General features: G+C 56.8%; 9 protein-coding genes across 9 annotated transcripts; 4 read left to right on the forward strand and 5 right to left on the reverse strand.

Moving 5' to 3' along the window:
• Window positions 1-875: 875 nt before the first annotated feature.
• On the forward strand, window positions 876-1525 carry D7B24_005588 (uncharacterized protein; the record flags this gene model as incomplete). Its single annotated transcript, XM_028639738.1, has 2 exons — window positions 876-1183; window positions 1447-1525. 2 exons carry the CDS (start codon window positions 876-878, stop codon window positions 1523-1525), a joined length of 387 nt encoding a protein of 128 aa, XP_028495953.1.
• A 1065-nt stretch (window positions 1526-2590) lies between these two features.
• On the forward strand, window positions 2591-3305 carry RPS8A (ribosomal protein S8A; the record flags this gene model as incomplete). The annotated part of the gene is made up of 2 exons (XM_028639739.1): window positions 2591-2654; window positions 2746-3305. The coding sequence occupies 2 exons, from the start codon at window positions 2591-2593 to the stop codon at window positions 3303-3305; spliced, it is 624 nt and encodes a 207-aa protein (XP_028495954.1).
• A 779-nt stretch (window positions 3306-4084) lies between these two features.
• RABGAP1 (Rab GTPase-activating protein 1) lies at window positions 4085-7089 on the reverse strand (the record flags this gene model as incomplete). Its single annotated transcript, XM_028639740.1, has 4 exons — window positions 4085-4147; window positions 4220-6429; window positions 6500-6887; window positions 7006-7089. 4 exons carry the CDS (start codon window positions 7087-7089, stop codon window positions 4085-4087), a joined length of 2745 nt encoding a protein of 914 aa, XP_028495955.1.
• A 1939-nt stretch (window positions 7090-9028) lies between these two features.
• Window positions 9029-11290, reverse strand: D7B24_005591 (uncharacterized protein; the record flags this gene model as incomplete). The annotated part of the gene is made up of 4 exons (XM_028639741.1): window positions 9029-9159; window positions 9225-10919; window positions 10983-11122; window positions 11214-11290. 4 exons carry the CDS (start codon window positions 11288-11290, stop codon window positions 9029-9031), a joined length of 2043 nt encoding a protein of 680 aa, XP_028495956.1.
• Window positions 11291-11716: 426 nt separating this feature from the next.
• Window positions 11717-12772, forward strand: RNASEH2A (Ribonuclease H2 subunit A; the record flags this gene model as incomplete). Its single annotated transcript, XM_028639742.1, has 1 exon — window positions 11717-12772. One exon carries the CDS (start codon window positions 11717-11719, stop codon window positions 12770-12772), a length of 1056 nt encoding a protein of 351 aa, XP_028495957.1.
• Window positions 12773-13004: 232 nt separating this feature from the next.
• On the reverse strand, window positions 13005-15738 carry SEY1 (the record flags this gene model as incomplete). The annotated part of the gene is made up of 4 exons (XM_028639743.1): window positions 13005-13291; window positions 13345-15077; window positions 15131-15562; window positions 15647-15738. 4 exons carry the CDS (start codon window positions 15736-15738, stop codon window positions 13005-13007), a joined length of 2544 nt encoding a protein of 847 aa, XP_028495958.1.
• A 627-nt stretch (window positions 15739-16365) lies between these two features.
• On the reverse strand, window positions 16366-17991 carry D7B24_005594 (uncharacterized protein; the record flags this gene model as incomplete). Its single annotated transcript, XM_028639744.1, has 4 exons — window positions 16366-17116; window positions 17174-17242; window positions 17295-17772; window positions 17829-17991. 4 exons carry the CDS (start codon window positions 17989-17991, stop codon window positions 16366-16368), a joined length of 1461 nt encoding a protein of 486 aa, XP_028495959.1.
• Window positions 17992-18780: 789 nt separating this feature from the next.
• On the forward strand, window positions 18781-20314 carry SUCLA2 (beta' subunit; the record flags this gene model as incomplete). Its single annotated transcript, XM_028639745.1, has 4 exons — window positions 18781-18834; window positions 18897-18995; window positions 19063-20212; window positions 20271-20314. 4 exons carry the CDS (start codon window positions 18781-18783, stop codon window positions 20312-20314), a joined length of 1347 nt encoding a protein of 448 aa, XP_028495960.1.
• A 281-nt stretch (window positions 20315-20595) lies between these two features.
• D7B24_005596 (uncharacterized protein) lies at window positions 20596-21213 on the reverse strand (the record flags this gene model as incomplete). Its single annotated transcript, XM_028639746.1, has 1 exon — window positions 20596-21213. The coding sequence occupies one exon, from the start codon at window positions 21211-21213 to the stop codon at window positions 20596-20598; it is 618 nt and encodes a 205-aa protein (XP_028495961.1).
• Window positions 21214-22657: the final 1444 nt, after the last annotated feature.

Below are 22657 nucleotides of genomic sequence, written 5' to 3' on the forward strand. Positions count from 1 at the left end.
ATCACGGCTACCGCGAGCATGCGAGGATTCCCGTCCCAGAAAGGCGAAAGAGTAATGGCCTCCGAACCCCCCCTACCAACAGCAAGAGAGTTCCTGCTAGCGAGCAGCGACCGCCAGGTTTGGAACTGTCATGGTGGCCAACTCCTGAACAGGCGGTCAGGCCTGTGCCGACAGACCTACACATCACCATGAAAGCAAGAGCTGCGGCTGCGACGGCTGCTGCTGCGGCTGCGAGCGCGCTCTGTGCTAGGAGGATACTGAGCGGACATGCTGTCCAACACCCTGCGAGGCCGAAAACGCCTGGCATCATATGCATCCCGCTTGCCAAAACTGGACCGAGTCAAGAAAGTGCCAGTCGTTTGATGCCCAAGGATGCTTCATCACAGGCAAAGACATTACAGAGTTGTGCACAAAAAAGCAAAGGGATAGCTATCAACAGCACCGGAATCACTCGTATACCGACCTCCCAGAATTTTGAGCCTCCAGCAGACGCCCCGAAGGGTCCTGCTGCTTGGCGGGACGCGCAAGTGACGGCGAATCACTTAGTCCAACAGACCCCCAATATTTTCTGTCCCATACCTCGCAGCACCGTCTCCGAGCAGCCAGATCTTCTTACTTCAGCGCAAAGTGGCAGTGCAGCTTCGCCAGTGTCAGTGTCGATAAAGCCGACGGGTGCCTGGTCACAGTCGAAAGCCTGGGTCAGTGAACGAAGCCGACAGCAAGCCGCCTTCAGGAAAGTGCAGGCTAATCTGGGCCGCATCAACGCTGCCGACTCGCCAGCTGTACCCAGAACATTAGCAGAGTTTCTTGAGCTCAAGAAGTGGAAAGCGAAACGCGATCAGAGGTGTCTTCTGCGGAAGATCAGCTTGCTCGAGATGAACCAAGGCTCGGGGAACATGACACCCGATGCGGGCATATCCCTGATCTCTCCGAACAGCACAGACGAAACAGACGAAGGGGGCAAGGCAGCGGGCTACCCATCCAACGATACAACTCAGGTCCCCAAAGCTGATAATGTCGCCGAAAATGGGCGTGAGAACCTGGACAAGAAGGACGACAAGGGCACACTTGGTGCCTCCGGTACCAGTAGCGAAAGAATCGCCACTGAAATCCCGAAGCCTCCTGATATCGGCAACATTATGTTGCGAAGGCTGCTGGATGGGAAAACCTTTGAGGACAACAGGTCACCCGTCTTTGCGTCTGATACATGCTGGAATATCTCGTACAACGACAGTTCCGGAGTCCCCGTACAGTGTCGTGTTGATTGGCCATCGAAGACAGATTTGCAAGAATACGGTGATATGCGCTCGGCGGCGGGGATGCGCCGTTCGCTTCCGCCCCCTTGCGAGAATAGGCTTACGTCGAGACTTGCCAATATCGTCCACAACGAAAGCCGTTCGCTGCATGCCCGCTTGAAGAACATTCGACTCGATCGACTTGGCATAGGCCCCTGCGACCACAACCCAGTGTCGCCATGGGATGGGGTGGACATGGCTCGACAGCCTCGACCAACGACTTTGGCTAGGGAACAGGGTGATAGAACGGCTCAGCCTTCAGAATCTTCTGGTTGGGTTTCTGCTCTGGTTGATACATCGAACACATTGGAAGCACAAAAGACGGGGCATTGATAAATGCTCGAGTTCTTCTTAAACTTATCAGCAGCTGAACGCCATAAACCGGGTTGGTTTTGCCAGAGAGGGCCGCGAGTTGCAAAGTTTGGACCAAGACGGGGTCTACCAGATGCTTCAAGCAGGGGTGGCCAGCTTTGCAGCGCATGAGGTTGGGTAGAGGAGAGATGCCAACCACCATTGGGACACTGGCCCGATGTCAGGATTTGGTTGGAGGCCTTGGATGAATGAGGTGGATTGAAATGGTCATTATGGCGGAACATGAGGGCTCACAGCACAAAAGAGGCTGCAAAAGACGAGTTATTCAAACGGCAGCGCTCATTAGAATCAGTATTCAACTTTTGATCTTATTCGCGAGCTGGATTGTCCTCAGTTGACAATCTACTCCACTAAAGACGGAGAAGACCCTGTTCCTGTGGCTTGAGTACCAGTAAGAAAGGTGGCTGAAAAATTGATCGTGCTCTCTCACTTGGTTTGTCGGCCGCGGTGAAATTTTGCGTCACGTGAATCCTCACACTCAGCTCGAGACTCCATATGCCCTACTTGGCCCGTGCACGGTAGTGGGGTTAGCGACTGGCGCTGCCAGACTCCACGCACAACTCAAGACGAAATTTCCCTTCTCGCGACTCCGACTTCCAGTTCATCCCGGAAAAAGTTCGACAACCACGCCCAACGACCAACACCCATTCTCGATTGCCGACTGATCATCAGGTTAGTAAACGGACACACAAGACGACGACGAGGACGAATGCAAACCCGGACGGATATCCGCGATGCTTCACGCCGGCGAGATGCATCTGCCACGATTTCCCCGGTGTCGATTTCACCTCTGGTCGTTCCCCTGCAGCCTCTGCCCACAGCCCACATATCCTGCCTTCTTGTTGCCCACCAACCTTCATTCATCTCTCGAGAAGACAGACGGCTAACCTGTTACTCTTCTCTACTCTCCAGAATCTGCAATCATGGGTATCTCTCGCGACTCCCGTCACAAGCGCTCCGCTACCGGTGCCAAGCGCGCATACTACAGTGCGTAATAATTCCGAAAGCCCGTATGATTTTGTGGGCACTTTATTGTGCTGTTAAAAACCATACGTTCTGACCTTTTCATCGCCAACAGGGAAGAAGCGCGCTTTCGAGGCCGGTCGCCAGGAGGCCAACACCCGTATCGGTGCCAAGCGCATCCACACCGTCCGCACCCGTGGCGGCAACCACAAGTACCGTGCCCTGCGTCTTGACTCTGGCAACTTTGCCTGGGCCTCCGAGGGCACCACCCGCAAGACCCGTGTCATCGGTGTCGCCTACCACCCCTCCAACAACGAGCTCGTCCGCACCAACACCCTGACCAAGTCGGCCGTCATCCAGATCGACGCCGCCCCCTTCCGTCAGTGGTACGAGGCCCACTACGGCCAGGCCCTCGGCCGCAGGCGCCAGCAGAAGCAGGCCGCCGCCGCCGGCAAGCCCGTCGAGGAGGAGGTCAAGAAGTCCAAGTCCATCGAGAAGAAGCAGGCCGCCCGCTTCGCCGCCCAGGGCAAGGTCGACCCCGCTCTCGAGAAGCAGTTCGAGGCCGGTCGCCTGTACGCCGTCATCGCCTCGCGCCCCGGCCAGTCCGGCCGCTGCGACGGCTACATCCTCGAGGGTGAGGAGCTCGCCTTCTACCAGCGCAAGCTCCACAAGTAGAGGGTTTCGCCCCCTATCGCCCCGACAACCGCTGTGATGCATGGTATGAGTACGAGGGAACGAGTTGGGTTACGTCACCTTGTCGAGCCGTGAGGCTCGGCATAGGACGGCAATGGGAAAAGTCCGGACTTTTGTGGGCTTTGGTGTTCGAGGGTTTTCACATCGTTCCGTCTGGCACCAATTCTTTTTCGCAGGGACGCCAAACAAAAGATCGGCATCTTGCGGGCCCGCCGGCGTCTGCGTTTACCTGCCCGACTAACGGGCATTCGGAGTGGCTTGGGTTAGGAACACTGAGGCCAATTCCAAAAAGTAAAGCAATGACCAAAACCCTACCTTCCCCGTGTATCTGTCTGTGTGACCCTCCATGCTTTAGCTCGCGAACAACGGTTCCCGGCCACGAATGATGACAATGCGTTTCAGAGTACGATGTCGTGTTGTTTTTGGTCTATCATGATCATCATTACGCCGACTCTCATGATAAAGAAAAAGTAATGCTACAGTCGTGCACAGCACACAAACGTGCTGGCTGATTTCCAAACCACGCCGACATGTGTAACCCAACTGCCCAGTTCAGGTCACAAGACCAACGATAAGCCCAAAGGGTAAAAAACGCTATGGCAAGAAGAATGGTGCGTCTTGACCCAGCAAACCGCACATGACCAGGATGAGTCGATCCCAAGAGGCGCAACTATGTAAGTGTACAACATGCCCTTCATGCTAGACTAGGTAGTGAAGCTTGCGGGCACGAAATCAGACAACAGAGTATCTCCGTCCCATGATCACGCGAATTGGCGCTTGAGATCCGTCCACTTGCGAGCGAGCGTCTCGTGGGATGCGTTGATCTGGGTTGGGGAATTAGTACAAGAGGTCGCCACAAGCGTGCGCGGTGGCGGAGAAGGGTGTCAAGAACATACCTCGGCGTACTGCATCTTGGTCTGCACCAATTCCTCCTCCAGCTCTGACATTTCCTTCTCCAGTTTTTGGTTTTCCTCGTGCACCTTGGCGTTTCGCTTCATGAGATCATCGCGCTCCGCCTGCCATGCTGTCTCGAGCTCCTCGGGCTGCTTCTCAATGACGTTTCGTAGCTCGCGTACCTGGCCCTTGTATGTCTCGTTCTCATCCTTGAGCTCCTCGTTCTCGACCTTGGTGTGCACGAGCTCGGTTGCCAGGGCGGCCTGCTCGCGGTCGTACGCCTCGACCCGCTCCTCGAGCTTGCGCAGGCTAATGGCATACTTGGCATTCGCAGCGCGCAGCGTCTCGAGCTCGGCCTCCCGCTCTTTTTCGGCCTTGGTCTTTTCCTCCCACTCAAGTGTATACGCCTTGAGCGTCTCGGGCGTAATCTTGACCTCGCACGCGTCACGGACAAGCTGATCGGCGCGATAGACTTCCTTGTCAATGCTGGAACTCGAGCTTCCGAAGAATCCGTTGTCGAGTATGCTACCGGCGCTGGGGTCCTTGTCGATGTAGACGTCAAAGACCTTGTCCTTGAGGTGGGTGGTGAGTTGCGACATGTCGGACATGGCGAGAAGTGCCGAGGCGTTCTTCTGCATGAGAACAATGCCAAAGCGGAGAATAGCTGACAAGCCTTCGGAGAGGATGAGGTCGTAGATTCGCAGGACGAGTTGGAGGGGAAAGCGGTATGCGAAGAGCGTGAGGAACCACTGTGTGGCATAGAGGTGGGAGCTAATGCCTTTGCGATGCAAGTGGCAGTAGAGCGCGGGCTCAAAGTCCTCGAGTAACCGCTCAAACTGGTACAGTCGCATGTGCAGACCTGGCATATCCTGAATGAACAGGTCACGCAGGTGGTAGTGGTTCATCAGCCTCACCAAGAGACAAAACGCCTCCTCCTCAGGCATGTTGAACAATAGGGGCATGACCAGGAAGTTCATGCCCTGCGCGTAGCCAACACCCTCGTCAAACAGGGCATACGCCTTGCAGACGCCGAAGAGACCCTCCTGGAGCCCGGCAGAGGCAGCATGCTTGGAGTAACTCGTCCTCGCGCCCAGGTCGCGGCGGATCGTCTTCTCCAACTTCTGAAGCATGACAGCATCCTCTTTGCTGCGTTTCTTCTTCTCAGCTACGGCAGCCTGCGCCTTCTGTACAGCCTCTGCGCTCTTCTCGAGAGCAGGAGATGCGACAGGGTTGGTTCCTGACTGGTCCGAGTGAACCGAAGACGCTGACGAATTGACGGCGTCGTTCTGAATGCCCAGGTTTCCGTTGCTCGCGGAGCTGATCGACGTGCCGTTGCTGTTGCGGTCCTGGTCCTTTTCGGTGCCCCTGGCCTTGAGACTCCGGTACATGGCCTCGAGCTCGACGTTGTTGCTCTGGGCGAGAACCTGCCAGATGACGCCACGGATGGCGCTGGGGATGCCCGTAGCGATCGCCCTGTTCAGCTCGTCGGCGCTCGTGCGGGCGACCACCGCTGGCCCCTCGTAGACGACAGACTGCCACAGATCCCAGTCGACCTGCGCGTCAGACATGTCCGAGGGACCAGCATTGACGCCCGATGCGGTTCCAGGTGCCAGTGCCGGGTTCGGGCTCGTCGGCATGGGTGACTTGGGCGGCTGGTCGGGAATGGTCTCGCCAGCCTCTCCATCGTGCCCAGGCACCGAGATGCCGAGCGCGTTGCTCTTGGAAATGCTCCCAGCGGCGCCTGCAGCCTTCTCGTCATCACCCGCAACGGCTGATGGCGGGATGCCTGCCTCCTCTCGCATACGGAGCAGCTTGAAGCGGTCCTTGAGACTATTCCTGCCGCTCTCGGCATCGTGTCCCTCTCTCTCCTCGTCGAGCCTGCTGAGCATCATCTCGGGGTTGCTAGCCATGGTTGCGATAGAACTGGCCGTGTTCCTTCGGGGCGAAGTGGCGGGCGGCGACTGCTTGGTGGTATCCTTCTCCTTTGATGTGCTGTTTCGGGAGAGCCACGAGAATGGGCTCGTGAGTTTGCGAGTTGGTGGTCCTGGGTTTGGCGGCAACTGCTGGAGGGAAGCGGCAGGCGGCGCGAGAGGTGATTTGGAAGGTGATTGATCGGCAGGAGGCGACCAGGGCATGGAAGGGAGGGAGCTCGTGATGTTGCTCAGCGATATCGATCTGGGTGCGGCCTCCTTTTTCGGACTATCTTTGGGGACTGCAAGATATACACTCGGGTGAGCCTAGTCCATTCACGAGGTACACTTTTCAATGGTGAGGCAACTGACCTGGTCGTGGTGGAGGGGGAGAGGAAGTGACAGCGTCGTCCTCGAGGCTGATGTTGTCGAGGTTCGACGTGTTCGAAAAACGGTGGGACTTGGAAGACTTCGGGGATTTGGGCGAGGAGGTCACAGACTCAACCTTATCGGGCACGTCAATGTCGACGTCAACCTTGATCTTGTCCGTAGACTTTTTTGTCTCGTCGTCGCTGTCGAGGGGCGGGCTTGGAGGCCGAGCAACTTGTGCTATTTCGTCCTTCTTTGGGGCCTTCTTGTCGGGTGTGGATTCTGTAGGTTCGGATGCAGTCTCGTGCTTCGGGGACGAGGGTGTTCTCTTGGTCAGAGAGCGAACCTCTGGAGTATCGATGGTGCTGTCGACGGCGTCCTCGAAGGTGTCCTGCACAACGTAGAGGTCAGAGTCAGCAGCTGGGCCAAGCAGCATGTGGCTATTGGACTAATGGCGGGGTGGAGAGAGGGACGCAGGTGCATGCAACTAGGCTCGTAGGTGTCCTTACGTTCTCCTTGTCAGAGTGACCAGGCGTTGAAGGTCTCCTCTCCATGGCCGCGGGCGGCGAAGCTGGCCTTTCCGGGTGTGCCATGATGATGCTAGTGTTTCTGCGGCTCAAAGGCCGGCTGGCGCTGCTTTGTGACTATGAAGAGTGACCAGCAGCAGGGCAGCGAGGGCAGAAGCGGTTCAAAGTACGAAGTTGCAGTGCTGCAGGTGGGATGCTGATGTGCCTATTCGAGGACCGTGGAGCACGACCGCTGGTTGGTGGTTGGTAGAAGATCGCTGGGTCAAGTGTCCCCTGTGCCGTGTCTTAACTTTGAGCGAGGGTCCGGGGGCTGCCGTGGCCGATGGTGAGGATCAGAGTGCTGTAACCGATAAATGTCTGCTTGCTTGCTTGCTTGCTAGCTTTGCTGGTTTCGAGGATCAGGATTCCGAATGCTCGACTCGAGAGGAGGTGGCGTAGAAGAGATAAAGACAAGCTGTCGTGTGCATATCATCTCCCTTTTCCTGATGATGGAGCTCCGAATCCCGTTGAGTTTAGCTCAGCCAGGCCAGACCATGCTGCTGTGTGCCTGGGTTGGACACTGGAGGATGGACCCCCCAGAGACCAGAGAGGGCTGGACGAATGGCAACACGCTGGCACAGCGTTCAGTGCTGGGAGGGCTGGCTGGTGGCTCAAGATGGGGTCGTTGGGGAGGGGGGTGTTGCTTCTGGAGGGGCCCCCCTAGCGTGGCAGGGGACAAAGGGATAGTGGAGGGTACGCTAAATAGAATCCTGGCAGTTGGCGCATCACCTCGGGGAAAAGTGCATAAGCTGTCTGATTTCCTCGGCAGGTACCTACCTCGCGATCTGATGCTACCTATCTACCTGGAAGGTACCCAGATATGTCATAACGATATTGATGGTCTATAATCACCGCGGCTGAGGTGCTTGATGCACTTTCTTTTGGCCGCCATCAGCACTTCGCCCTCGACTCTAATACAGCAAAAAAGAAAAAAAAAGAAAGAAAAAAGCACTGATGCTCAGTTTGTGTGCCCCCCTCTGGAGGCTGCCCCTTTTGCAGGCTCATGTGGTGCGACAGGGCTGTCTCGTTTCATCGTCCAGATAATCTGCAGGCTAAAAGGCACCCTCCCCTATTTAGTACCGCACTCCATCGAGCCTCACACCCAATCATCCTGACGGCTCGCCAACAAGGCACGCCTGAAGCAGACAAACCCCGATGGCGGTGCTAAATCGATCCGAGTTGTCCGCGGTCTGACGGGCGCGGCCGTCGCATTTGTCTCCGACTAGGTCAGCTCTCGACGACGTGCCTGCCCATCGCTGTCACGCGAGGGATCTCGACTGGCACGATGGCTTTGCGAGGCTCAGGGACGCGGAACATTCCACCGGGGACGCCATCAGCCACCCATTCTTGACGCGCCTGCAAAGGCGGCGGGATCGCACCTCTGTGGGCCGTGGGTGGGTGTACTGTACACGTGTTGGAATAGGTTGGTCGGTTTGCATGAACAACAGCAGAGATTTTGTTCATCCGAAGTCTTGGTCTACGCTGAACAGGGTCTGTCCATGCCGCCATGTCGCTCTACTGACTGGGTGACGGAACGTGCTTCGGCGTCCTCATCTCCTGCTGTGCAACGCAATGTCCAGACTACCCAACTAACCTCGCATGAGACCTGTAGTGTACGACAGCTTCGAGTCCCGAGCGATTCGTCAGATTCCTCACCCTCAAACATAAGAGACTCATGTCACTCATGACATGTGACATCAAACTTTCCAGATCGGAATATTATTGTCTTATTGCTTTGTACCTATGTGCATTTGGCATGCCAAACGCAAACCTTCACAGCCCCAGACCGTCCATCAGAAAGGTTCAACTATCCGCCATCATTCCCAAGCGCAACCCCGACGCCATACTCAATCATCGAATCGAAACCAGGCCCGCGTTCTCTTCGCTTCCAAGTTGCAGCCTTCATACCGCGTGGTGCCCCCCCTTCCATCCTTCCTTCCTTTGTACAGTGCCACCCGCTAGAAAACTAGACAGCATAGGACGACTCGTCGGCCCGGTTCGCTCTGGGCTCCGGCTCCGTGACCATAACTTCGTTGCCCTGCGCAAAGAACAGGCGGGCTGGCTGGTCGTAATCGTTCAAAATGTTGTAGTAGTTGCCTATGCGCAACGTTAGTAAAGGGGACCATGGAGGTGATGCATGTTCAGGGGAGATGAATACGGACCTCGTGGCACGTTCCAGAATCCGCCCGCGCTGATCCTGAACTGCGTCTCGTTGACCGTCACTAGCACCTTGCCGTAGTGCACGAAAAACGTCATTTGGTTCTTCCGTGAATTCTTCGGCTTCTTCTCCGTGCCCGGCGGCAGGTCCACGACGCCGGCGCCGAAGAATTGCAGGCTGAGCAGCTTGGCGAACCGGAACGTCGCGTCGCGAATCTCGCGCGTCTGGATGGCGCTCGACGCGATGGCGAGCTCGTTTTGCTCAAAGGCGACCGCTTCATCCGGCGCCGGCGGGTTGAGTTCGTAGTCGGGGTCCCAGACGACAGTCTCGCCCTCGACGCGGCCATTTTCCAGCTCCCATGGTTCTGGATCTTCCTCCTCCTCGTCGACCTGACGCTTCGCCTTGGACGGTCTGCCCTTCTTGCCTGTGCGTCCGGGTTTGCGTTTCGGGGCGGCTTCCTCCTCTTCCACCCGTACCACCTCCTTGACGCTCGGGAGGACGAATCGTGAGTGTTGGCGTTTCGTGCCGAGCGCATCATCCCACGCCTCCTCCTCGTCTTGCACAACGTGCTCGTTGCGCCAGTAGGCCAGAGGGCGGTAGGACTGACGGCCAGATCGCGTCAGGTGGATTGCGTCGTTGGCTTCGCGCTTGAGGGATACAAGGCCACGAGCTTTAGGCAGCGGTGGGCCCTTTTGGACGCGTCCCATGATGGAATCCTCGCCGACGTCCGATTTGCGTGGTCTTCCGCGCTTCTTAGCTGCGCTTGGCGCTTCTAGCGCGTCATCTTTTGGGGGCCTGCCTGCCTTCGGCGCTGCCGTCTTCTTTGCCGGTTCGGGCTCCTTGGTTTTGTTCTTGTTCTTTGGAGGTCGCCCTGCGGGTCGGCCTGGTTTGGCTTCTGTACGCTGGCGTTTCGGCGAAGGCGCGTCCGCTGGTTCATGCTCAGGGGCCGATTCGACGAGATCCGTGACGTCGCCTATCAAAGAACCCCTCGCGGATCGTCGTCGTTTGGAGGTCTGTGATGAGCTGGGTTCGGTCTCCTTCTGCTTCTGCTTCGCCTTGGTCTGTGCCGCCTTGTTCTGCGCCGCCTTGCCGCGTACGATCGGCTCATCATCTTCCGACTCATCTGTGGCACCCTCTATGGCAGGCAGCTCGATCGCTCTATGTTCTTGGCGCGCCTTGCCTTTCGATGGCGCAGTTGATTTGGCCTTGACTGGTTCCACTACCTTCGCCTTTGCGATTGATCTGGGTGGACGGCCTCGTCGTTTGGGCGGCGCTGGCGTGGGCGAGGGGCCCGTTGACTCGGCTTCCTCTTGTGCCTCCTCTTCAGGCTCATCTTCGTGCACGTCGTCTCCTCCAACCATGGCGAGCGAATCGTCCCCTCCGTTCAAGAGTGGGGAGTCGATCCTTGGACTCGACGCCGCTTCTTCCGCCTCTTCCTCATCCGCGCTGTCCTGTCTCCCGTTGACGCCGTTGGTGCGGCGGGCGCTATGTTGCGAACCACCGTAGTCGAGCTTCCGCGCCACTGTAGAGCTTACGGGCGGATCCGAGTCGATAATGGAACCTCGAACTGGCGAAGATGAGCGGCCCATATGTGGGTTACGCATGGCTGGCGACTGAATGTTTGACTTCCTAGGTGATGTGCCGCGCGGGAGCAATCGCGGAATGCCCTTCATCATCGAGAGGGGTCCGGGTCCTGCCTCTGCGAGTTTGTCAGCTGCGAAAGACAGTGGAGTGGAGTGGAAGGAGGCGCGACTCGGCTCACCAGACTCGAGATCCATCTCCTGCTCGCCATCGTCGCTGGGCGTGCCACTGTCCTTCTCGGGAGAGGAGAAGAGACCTTCTACAGGGGCCAGGCCGTGTTCGTCGCGTTCGCCTGTATCAGGAAGTCCAACACCAGTTTTTCTACATCGTCCCGTTAGCTGAGCTGTCGTCAAGTCGCCTGCATCAATCAAGGCGATGGATCATGTTTGCGCTGAGCGTGGCATGCACATACCGACCAACAACACCGAATTCGCGGTAGTCGTCAGCTTGCGCCGTAGTGCGCCTAGCATTACTGCGCGCAGGTGGCATCGTGAGAGCTGCGGACTAGCGCTGTGGCAGATGAAAACAAGCAGGATTGCTGCGAGTAGCTGTAGGGCACTCAGAAGCGCGTAAAATCAGAAGGAAGGCGATGCCTGATCTAGGTGCGCATGCAGATGTGAGATGTCGAGCTGCGGAATATTGAGGTGGTAGTGTTTTGGGGGGGGCACGCTCACGCCGCGCCCAATCGCGCCTTGGAAATACACTGGGCTGGCCATGCTCAGGGGGGGCGTGGGACTGATTAAGTCAGGCGCGTCACGACGCGTCGAGGGGTCTAACCTTGCCTCCAGCTGCACATGATCAGCAGTACCACACCTACACAACCATCACGTTCGCCGCAATTCGCCTCATTTTCTGTCTTCGGTTTCGTTCTTGTCTCTGCATTGTCACATAGCTATCCAGGCACCTCCCATCATCATGGGCGACACACCAATGACGGAAGACATCGCTCTCGAAACTCCAATCCCAGGCGTCTACATCCCACCCTCAGTCAACAGGCCAGCGACCCTCGCAGGCGACTCGTACACATATTACTCGCCTCTGCCGCCGAATCTCTCGCCAACACCCCAAGATGCCGCCTCGTCTGCCGTGCCAGAGCTCGCAGCCCCCGACTCGCCCGCCGTCTGCCTCGGAATCGACGAGGCCGGCCGCGGCCCTGTCCTCGGCCCCATGACCTACGCCGCCTTCTACCTCCCCATGCCCCTCTCCGACCCGCTCCTCCGCGAGACGCACCATTTTGACGACTCCAAGGTCTTGACGCCCGCCGTCCGCTCTGCCCTCATGCGCGCCCTCTGCAGCCCGTCCACTGACCTCGCCGCCTCGTGCGGCTACGCCGTCCGCTCCCTTTCGGCGCGCGACATCGCCTCGGGCATGCTTAGCACCACGAACCCCTACAACCTCAACGCCCAGGCCTTCGACGCCACCGTCGAGATCATCAAGGGTGTCATCGCCCGCGGCGTGCGCGTCGAGGAGATCTACGTCGACACCGTCGGCCAGCCCGCCGCCTACCAGGCCAAGCTGCAGCGTGTCTTCCCGAGCGTCAAAATCACCGTCGCCAAAAAGGCCGACAGCCTCTACCCCTGCGTGTCGGCCGCCTCCGTGTGCGCCAAGGTCACAAGGGACGCGGCGCTCGAGGTCATGTACGAGGCCCACAAGGCCGCGAACGGGGGCCACGGGGGTGCTGAGGACGGCGACGGCATGGCGTGGGGCTCCGGCTACCCTTCTGATGCGAGGTGTGTGTCGTGGCTGAGGGGCAATATGCATCCCGTGTTTGGCTGGGGATCCGAGTGTCGCTTCAGCTGGGGGACGGCCAAGGACATGCTGGACGGCAAGGGGGGTGTCAAGGTGGACTGGCCCGTTGACGAGGCTGAGGACACGAATCGCATGACGGATTATTTCGTCACGCCAGATCGGGAGCAGGACGATGAGCTGGGCACCTGGTTCGGCAAGCCAGCAGGGCTCGAGGCGTTTTAAAAAGGAAAACCAAGTTTCGAGGCTGTGAGGCGTCCATAGGGGGGGGGCACAAACCGTGCCGTCCATGTATTACAACAACGGGTCAACGGCGTTCAGGAATACCCTCATGGGGAAAAAGAAGTTGAGGTTCATATAGACATTATCTATCCTACTATGCTAGCATCGCCTGGCCATGCCCCTTTCCCTTTTTCTTTTCCGTTACTCAGTTCGCTGCGTCAATCATGCGTGATTTTTAAATCTCCTCCACCTCCTCAGCCTCAGCTCGCTGCTTCTTGCCCTTGGAGTCGAGCCTGTCGAGGAGGACAGAGTCGCTGTCCCGCTCCGGGACGTTGAGCGCCTGGCGCGCCATGTCCGAGTTGACGATAAAGTCCCGCAGCTTCTGCTTGCCAATGTCGACGCCTTGGGTCGCTGCCGCGTTGGCCATCTGCATCATGGGGCCGAGCATGTTCATCGTGTAAGCTACATAAGTGCCACCGGCCAGCATGATGAGGAAGATGAAGAGGAACGGATTGCGGACGACTGTATCGCATTAGCTTCGTGATCGCCAAAAGTCAAAAGAGCATGTGACTTACCAGCCCAAATCTCGTTCCATCCCAGCGCCAAAAGCAGGGCGTAAAAGTACAGCGGTACTTGGGCCACGCCGCCAATGGCGCTTCGCTTCGCCTCCACATACACACCATCAGCCGTCTTCTTGAAGCGAATGACGAGATCCTGGCGCTTGCTCTCGCTGAGCACGGTCATTTCCTCCTCAAGGCTCTTACCGTCCTCTTCGTCGACGCCGCCGATCGGAGTGAGATCTTCCTCGTCGCCCGCCTCAACACCGCGCGGCTGAGCGCCGATCCACTCGGGGAGATCGGGCGGCGCGTACGTCTTTGACAGACGGAATCTGGACAAGAGAGGGACCAAGGTCAGGGTGGACTCCCGCGCCTTGGTATAAATGCCCTCAATGTCATCCGTAGGCGACCAAATTCTGGGGACGCCAACCTCGTCATAACGGAACTTGTCCTCGAAGTTTTCCCTGAGCTTCAGGAGTATGTTGCCCTCCATGACCTCCTCTTCGACCTTTTCTCGGAGAGCGACCCAGCTCTTGCGACGCAGTCTCCAGAGACCAATATCCATTTCCTCCTGCGTAGCCTCGAAAGACTTGGCCCTCTCTGAGAACCTCGTCTCAGCCTCCTTGACAATGTCCACAAAGACTGTCCAAATGCGGTCCCAGAGATCCTTTTCGGCAGGCTTGTCTCCTTCTTCAGGGGCGCCCGAACCAGCACGCCCGGAGCCGAGCTTGTTGAATTCGACGCCAACCGCTTCTCCGAGTCGCGACTTGACCCAGCGCTCGACCCGCGTGGCCAAGCGGCGCATCTCCTCCTTGCGCAATTTACTGCTGACCTCGTCAAGCTCCTTCTCGTAGAGCATGTACTGCGGCTTGAAGTTGGTCCAAGGAACGCCTTGGATCGCAAGACTCTGTGCCTCCTTCTTGAAGAATTCGAGTGTCTTGGCCTTTTCTTCAGTGACAATTTCCGCAAACTCGTAAGCTGCACCGGACTTTTGACCAGCCTTGACAGCCGTCGACACGGCGTTGCTGAAAGAATCAATGCCAGACTTGTGCGCCGCCGTGAGGTGGGCCATGAACAAAGACTTGAGGCGCGCGTCGATCTTGCTCTCCAGGTCCTGTCGTTTCCTCGTGTAGACACCCTTGTGGTACCTGCTGGCTTGGACCTCGAACGCCCTCAGGCATTTGTCCCGTGCGCCGCTGCCAGTCTCGCCGAGGAGCGCGAGCACAGCCGTTTTCCCATTGCGCGTCGCATCCGCTTGCTTCTCCTCGAGCGGCCCGATGGCTTCATCGAAGCCGATGAGGACTTCTCTGGAAATCTCGTCGCATCGGAATTGAGCGAGCAGCTCCTGTTGCGTAGGCAGATCGAGATCCTTGTTGTTGACAATCTGGTCCCAGATACCCTCAGCGTAGATCGAGAAGCCGTCGGCGGGGATGCGTCGGTGGTACTCGGGGAGGAAGACGCCGCCGTCGAACTCTTCGTCGCCGGTGCCCTTGCGGTGTCCAGCAGTGAACCGGGTTCCCAGGTTCTGGACCTCGGTAACGAACTTGTCGGCCTGGAGGATCTTGTGCGGGAGAGCAGCGAAGCCGAAATCGAAATAGTCTTCGATGCGGGAGTTTTCAAGGCCCTGGGGCTTGGATATGGACGACCAGATCTTCGACAGATCTTGGATCAGGGTGTTGCGCAGGGCTGACAGAGGGGTAACTCCCAGGTGGTCGCGGATGACGAAGAAGAGGAGAGATCGGAGGTTCGATCTGGGGTCGAGTCAGTCACGACACCCATCGTAGAAGGCCATACGTCCACTTACTGCTTGTCCTTGAGGAAGAGCTGGAGGTTGACCTCAAAAACAGTCTTGAGAAGGCCCATGTTGGCTCCGTTGTAAAGACCAACTTGGGTCTCCCAAATGTTGACAATCAGGACTTCGCTAGTCGCAAGCGCAAACAGGGCGCTCTTTCTCTCGAAGTCCTGGTCTTCGCCGCGCTCGCGGCCATCGGTACCCTCGACGTCCATCACAAGAATGTTCTCTGCCATGCCGGTTTCCTTCTTATTCTTCGACATCCAGATACCCTTGGTGGTCTGGCGGCGCTCTGACTCGGACATGACAGAGAAGTGGGTGCCGAATAGGTTGTTCAGGAGGGTCGACTTGCCCGTCGATTGCGAACCAAAGACGGAAATGATGTGGTAGTTGAAACCCGACTCGGCAGTGTGAACCTGCCGTAGGTAGTCATTGAGCTGGGAGCTGTGGCATGGACGTCAGCATCGAGAGCTTCGCGCAGCTGGCCGCTGCTTGCGCGCGGGGATGTAGGTTCAGGGGATGGCGTACTTGAACTCCTTTTGATCGTCGATGACCTGGACGCCATGCTCATAATCCTGAGCGCCCGGCTCAGCGCCAACCGAAGCAAAGTGACCGTTCATTGCGCAAGATCCTCAAAGTTGGTTCATGAAAGAGTTGTGAATCGGTACATGCCAGGGATCTGGAGATTCGCGCAATGTGGCCCGGACCTTGGAACAAGGTATTGTCGTCAGTTCAAGTCGGACCCTTGTCTGGTGACCAAATTACTTGGTCATTAGCGATCTCCTTGTGGCTCAGCTCGAAATACACGTGAAGGTGGCTGACTAGATCACGTGACCACTGTGGATATGGTACAAGGACCGTGAAGATGAATGACGGTTTTTGATGGATACAGACTCAAAAAAGAGAGATAAAGGCTAAAATAGGTGTATAGGTCCAACATGATATTTGATCATTATCTTGTGACATTTACAAGCCCTTGCATGGGGGATCCGCCTCGTACTGAGCTCGCTCCATTCGCAATGTCTCGCCAAGAATGCACGACAGCAAGGGTGCATTTGCTCCACCACTACTACATCGAAAGACTGCGCATATTAGTATCAAGCTTTGATCTCCGCGTCTTCAAAGAACGCTACGGGCACTCCATGTCCTGGAGCCCCCACAATATCGGCCTTGAGGAACTGTCCTTCCCAATCACCACGATACTCAAGTCTCTGGTATCTCTGGAACAATCTGACCACTGCAGGGGGTTAGCGCTGGCAGTTCAACAGTTGCGAATAGTAGCTGCGGCTGAACTCACGGCAGAACGCCATCTCTGTCATGGCAAAATTTTGTCCTACGCAGATTCTCGGGCCTCCATTGAAAGGCACGTATTGCCATGGTCGAGGCGTCCACTTCTGCCACCTCTCGGGGCTATACACTTGGGGGTCCGCGAAGTCCGGGCCCACAGGCGGGTAGAGGTTATGACGCCTTTGCATAACATACGGGCTGTAGGTCACTGCATCGCCCTTCAGAACGATGATGTCGGGCTGGCCGGGCCCTCCAGGTAGTGATGAGTCTTGCAGAGCGGTCCGGACATTGAAGGGAACGGCTGGGTAGAGGCGGAGTGTCTCGTTAAGGCAATGTGTTAAGTACGGCATGTTTTTGAGGTTCTCGTACGAGGGCGATTGCGAGGGCCCGACGGTTGTCAGAATCTCCGATCGAAGCTTAGCGACGACTTTGGGAGCGCGCGCCAGTTGGTAGATGGTCCATGACAGTGTTGCTGCCGTTGTGTCACGGCCAGCCAGGAGTACGGCGATCAGCTGGTCCCGGATGATTTTGCGGTCTCGAGTTGCGCGGGCGATGGCGTGAAGGAAGGTGAAGGTCTTGTCAGAGCGCGAAATCTTGTCAAGTTCTTCGATGGGGAGCGCGAGAGCCTGCTCGATGAAGGGCATGATGAATTGCTCGATGGTTTTGATACCCTCGTTGTATGAGCCTTTGGGAAGAAGGGAGCGGAAAGGTCTACGTGGATGTTGTAAGCACTAATCATAGGGAAGACGCAATGGAGCTAGAACCTACGACAAGATGGTATAAATCATCTGCATGCGTTGGACTTCGTTGAAGGCTTCAGCGAAGTGGTGTTTGTGGCTAACGATAAATTAGTGACAAAGCACCTCGAGACCACAGCTATTCATCTTACTTGTCAAGGCTGTTTACACTGGTTCCTAGCAAGAAATCTGTCGTGACATCAAGTGTCAAGCGGTAGAAGAGGTCCATGACATCGACGGTCATGCCGGAAGCCGGAAGTTTGGAGACCATTTTATCTGTCCAACGTTCGAAGATGGCAAGGTCCCGAACTCGGTCTCTGACGAACATGGGTCGAATCAGACTTCTGTTATCTTGCCAAACCTTGCCATCGGTGGTGAAGATGCTGTCGCCCAAGAAAGGGGCCCAGCCTTCATGAAAGACCGGTCCCTTACCAAAGTCGACAAACTTGGATGTCAAGATGGTCTTGATATGTTCCGGTTCATTAGTCAAGATAAAGCGATGACGGCCGAAGAAAGTGATCTCAACGCAACGCGCCTTGCCAGGTGTGGCACTGTTACACAGTGAAGTAAACAGTTCGGGCAGCTTGTGCTTGGCCTGAGCCCGGCCAAGGTTGACAAAGACGGATAATGCTACCAAAAAAATATCAGGTCATTGTCACGGTGAGGATTTGCGCTGAATAATTCACCTGTCACTGGATTACTCGCGATGATGGGAGCGCGCACGCCGCCCAGGCGACGCACACAAACTTCAGTGCGGATTCTGAACCCTGCGACCACAAGCGTCGCCAGCGCGAGGAACCCGAGCAGCACGAGGCCCGGGTGAGACAGGACTTGTTCAAAGAAGGACATCTTGTGACAAGATTTCGCAGCCACTCATAGGGCCGGATTGGTTGATGGTCAGAGACGGACAGACAGACGAACAGACGTCTCACTGAAAAGGCAGGGAAAAATGTGTCCCTTGCCCATAGGATCCCAAATGCGACCTCATCCTCCTTATGACCACACCGGCGGGCTCATTCAGGTTTAAGCACATGATGAAGAGTGCAACAGAACCGCGGCACCATTCAACTAGCTCATGCGGCACGGACAGGAGGGTTGGGGGAAAGAGCGTGTTTCGTTTCGACTGAAGGAGCGACCAACATGTGATTGGGGCTAGCGTCAGGCAGGTGCAGGACTGTTTGACCTGACCTGTGCAAGATCAACACCAAGATCTTTCGGCCCCCAGATCATCATCACCTCACTGTACCTAACTTGGTACTTTGACGAGGTACAGGGGAGTAAAGGCGGGGAAGATGGCGGGGGAGACATGCTGAGGGGCACACCGAAGTGAGGCCTCGGTGTGGAACATGGCTTCGGTGAATGCCATCGGTAAGGAGACGAAACCGCCGACGGAAGATTCGGCTTCCGAGGTGGTCAAAGCAGGCCCAGGTCGGTCGAGTCGGGACATCGGGAAATACCGCGGGTGCCCGGCCCCAGCCAATCCCAGCTTTGCTGTTAGAGAGTTCTCGATAGCTTCGCGAAAACCGTTGCACAAACGACCCGATCGTCCCCTTTTGTTGTCATCAACACTCCCCACTCTCCACTCCTTTTCACCTTTCCTCTCTGCCATCAATTGCACGAGCGCAGCTTGTCGTCATCATGTTCAAGTTCGGTCGCAACCGGGCTCTGGCTTCGGCCTTCAAGCCTGCCAAGGTGAGCCGCATACGCTGCCTCCTGGCGACCAAACATTCAGGAGCTCTAACCAGAATCATCAGCTTGCCACCTCTCCCTCCGCCAGACTCCCCAGCTTCGCCCAGCAGCAAAGGAGAAACCTGAGCATCCACGAGTATCTTTCTGCCGACCTCCTGCGCCAGGTAAGAATCCCGCCCCTTTCTCTACCCCTTGAAACGACTTTTGGGCTAATTTATCTCGCGCGTCCAGTATGGCATCGACGTCCCCAAGGGTTCCGTCGCGAAGACCGCTGCCGAGGCCAAGGCCATCGCGAAGGAGATTGGCGGAGAGGACATGGTCATCAAGGCCCAGGTTCTCGCCGGTGGTCGTGGCAAGGGCACCTTCGACAACGGCCTGAAGGGCGGCGTCCGTGTCATCTACTCTCCCCACGAGGCGGAGATGTTCGCCGACCAGATGATTGGCCACAAGCTCGTTACCAAGCAGACCGGCGCCGGCGGCCGTCTCTGCAACGCCGTCTACATCTGCGAGCGCAAGTTCGCCCGTCGCGAGTTCTACCTCGCCATCCTGATGGACCGTGCTTCCCAGACTCCCGTCATCGTGTCCTCGTCGCAGGGCGGCATGGACATTGAGGCCGTCGCCAAGGACAGCCCCGAGGCCATCAACACCACCTACATTGACATCAACAAGGGTGTCACCGACGAGATCGCCCGCGACATTGCTGTCAAGCTTGGCTTCAGCGAGCAGTGCGTCGAGGATGCCAAGGACACCATCCAGAAGCTGTACAAGATCTTCACCGAGAAGGACTCTACCCAGATTGAGATCAACCCTCTGTCCGAGACCTCCGACCACAAGGTCATGTGCATGGATGCCAAGTTCGGCTTCGATGACAACGCCGACTACCGCCAGAAGGATGTCTTCGAGTGGCGCGATACCACCCAGGAGGACGCCGACGAGGTCCGCGCCGCCAAGTCCGGCCTGAACTTCATCAAGCTTGACGGTGACATTGGCTGCCTCGTCAACGGTGCCGGTCTTGCCATGGCCACCATGGACATCATCAAGCTGAACGGCGGTGCCCCTGCCAACTTCCTCGACGTCGGTGGCGGTGCCACCCCCCAGGCCATCAAGGAGGCCTTTGAGCTCATCACCAGCGACGCCAAGGTCTCTGCCATCTTCGTCAACATCTTCGGTGGTATCGTCCGCTGCGACCACATCGCCACCGGTCTGATCAACACCGTCCAGGCCCTCGACCTCAAGATCCCCATTATTGCTCGTCTCCAGGGCACCAACATGGAGGCTGCCCAGAAGATCATTGCCGACTCTGGCATGAAGATCTTCGCCATCGACGAGCTCCAGACTGCCGCCGAGAAGGCTGTCCAGCTGTCCAAGGTTGTCAAGCTGGGTGAGTAGACTTGTTGACCCTACTACTGCGATGACTACATTTACTGACCCTGTCACAGCCCGTGAGAGCGACGTCGGCGTCGAGTTCACCCTGGGTATCTAAACCCTAGCGTGGTCTTTTTTTTCCCAGCGCGGAAAACACCTCTTGTGTATTAATTTGGCGGCAGGTTCCTCATGACGTGTGCGATAGGGGAAAGGTCGGTTCGGTCGCGGTTATAGAGGGCAATTTGTGTCATAGCATCGTCATTCGCGCGCGTTATCCGCGAGTGAGGAGCCAATCCAGTTTTCATCGTTCCGCAAGTCTGTCCAGTTGTTCAAGTGCGTGCAACTCTCTCCCTGTGCTCGTCTTCTTTTGCCTGGCCGAACTTCATGCGCTTAACTTGGTCATGCTTTGAACGGCCCCGACCATATGCGGCATTCGTGCACTAGCACGTATCGCGGCCCATCATCTGCGTCGGCCAACTTACAGTATACATGATGCAATAGCATTGCAGCGCAAGCCGCCTTCACGGTCGAGCCGAGCAGGGACCCCCGCGTAGGTCGATATGCGAGCCACGAGGCGTGCACATGGAGTCTATACCAGAAGCGCAAATTATCGGCCGTGCGGAGGACATAGCAGCCGAGTTCAGCTCCAGCTCTCGAGACCATTATCCAGCTTGCAAAGGGCAAGCCCAGCAAAAGCCGCAGAACCAGAGTCACGGCGCGCCAAGGCGATCTTCCGTTCCCTCTCTTCGGCGCGAGTCGTTGCCTCGTGGTGGCGGCGACAGCATGCCGGGTGGTCGGCGGCCGAGGCGGTCGCGCGGTGTAGCACGCGAGCTGGTAGGTGCGGTAGGGAGCATCCTCCTGCTCGAAAGCGAGCTCCTGGGCACGATAATAAGCTGTGCTGAAGGGGTTCCGGGAGACAGCTGGGATGATGTTGAGTCGCGGCGGCAGGGTGAACATGTCTTCGTCGCACGATACTGATATGAAGGAGCTGAGGTGGACGTGAGGCGGCATGGTCATGTTGATAGATCTGGACGGAACACCGCGCGCCTGGGGAATACTGCGTGATTGACAAGGCAGTTTTGATGAATTTCGGCAAGACGCCAAAAAAACTGAACTATCAGAGGGAATGACCAAGGGATGGTTGACGGCGGCTTGTTTAGTTTTGAAGGAATCGAACGGGGTCTTGTTGTCTGTTGGTTCCTTCTGTTCCCGACAATGCGCTCCCGTTATCACGACTGTGTTAACGGATCAGTGTGTCTTCGAAGCACGACCAACTGGCATGTCTAGACACCGAGCACCCAAGATACAAGATGAGATGATGGTTCCTGGTGGTCGGTCATCCTTGCGTTGTGTACAAGGAGCGGCCTCCAGCAAAGCAGATCGTGATAGAAACACACCCTCGAACCCCTGCTGTCCGAACAGCGTTTGGATCACAGTACGTTGGGTAAAGTAGTCTTGGTAGCTGGCCACGACGACGGAACAATGTCTTGACGAGATGCAAGAAAAGCCAAGCAAGGCACAGAAAAATCGGCCATAAACCAGAATTCTACACACGTAAAGTTTTTGTCTACTGACTGGGCAGTCTCAACACCATGCCGGCTCACCCTACCCACCTCTCTCGGCCCAACCTACGGCTATGCAACCGTCTCCATCGCCCGGATGAAGGGGACGTCGTTGGATGCCGCCCCACAAGGAGGCTGTTGAGGCTCAAGAGGACTGACGTCTGTGGTCTTAAAGAATGCATGACCCCTGGTGCCTGGCCACGGGAATAGCGCATTCATGCGGGAGGCCGTTACCAGAAGTCTTAGCGGGTGGGACGCCGATGCCGAGCTTGGCACGACGATGTCTAGAATTGGCTCGGGATGTGGCTGGTGGGGACGATGATGTGTCGACGGCGTGGATAGGATTCGCCTCTAGATTTTGTCTCATTCTTTTTTCTTTCATCAGTCTTTGCAACCATGGTCGTAGTATGGCGGTGAGATGCATAACGTTTGTATATCGGTCTGTATGGAGGACAGGCACTTTCTCTGGGCACCTTACCCAAGGTACCTTATTCAGTATTGGGCAACACTTTCTCAGTGTCACATCAGTCTGGCAGCGAACCAAGCACTGGTCGCCCTGAACAGCGCCATGATCAGACAGGATCGTTCAATATGAACCTGCAATGAGGCGAGGGCCCACAGTTGCCCGAGAAGAAAACGCCGGTGAAGGCGCGATCACGACCCTGAGTGCCCCATTTTACACACGGGCGGTGTGGTGGACCGCGAGTCTTCTCCGAGCCAAACCCGGGCGCCGGCCGCAAATGACGAACAAGGATTGTTTGGTACGTATTCCTCAAGCTCGATCTCCGAGCCCATCTCGAATGGAAACTTTTTTTTTCTCTTTTTGTGATTGTGCTTTCTCTTTCTGCCTGGTACTCGTTGGCAGTTCTTTGTGAGATAAGGTATGCATCGGACGGGCT

Source organism: Verticillium nonalfalfae (genome assembly GCF_003724135.2).
Source record: "Verticillium nonalfalfae strain VnAa140/NRRL 66861 chromosome Unknown scaffold_35, whole genome shotgun sequence".
NCBI lineage: Eukaryota > Fungi > Ascomycota > Sordariomycetes > Glomerellales > Plectosphaerellaceae > Verticillium > Verticillium nonalfalfae.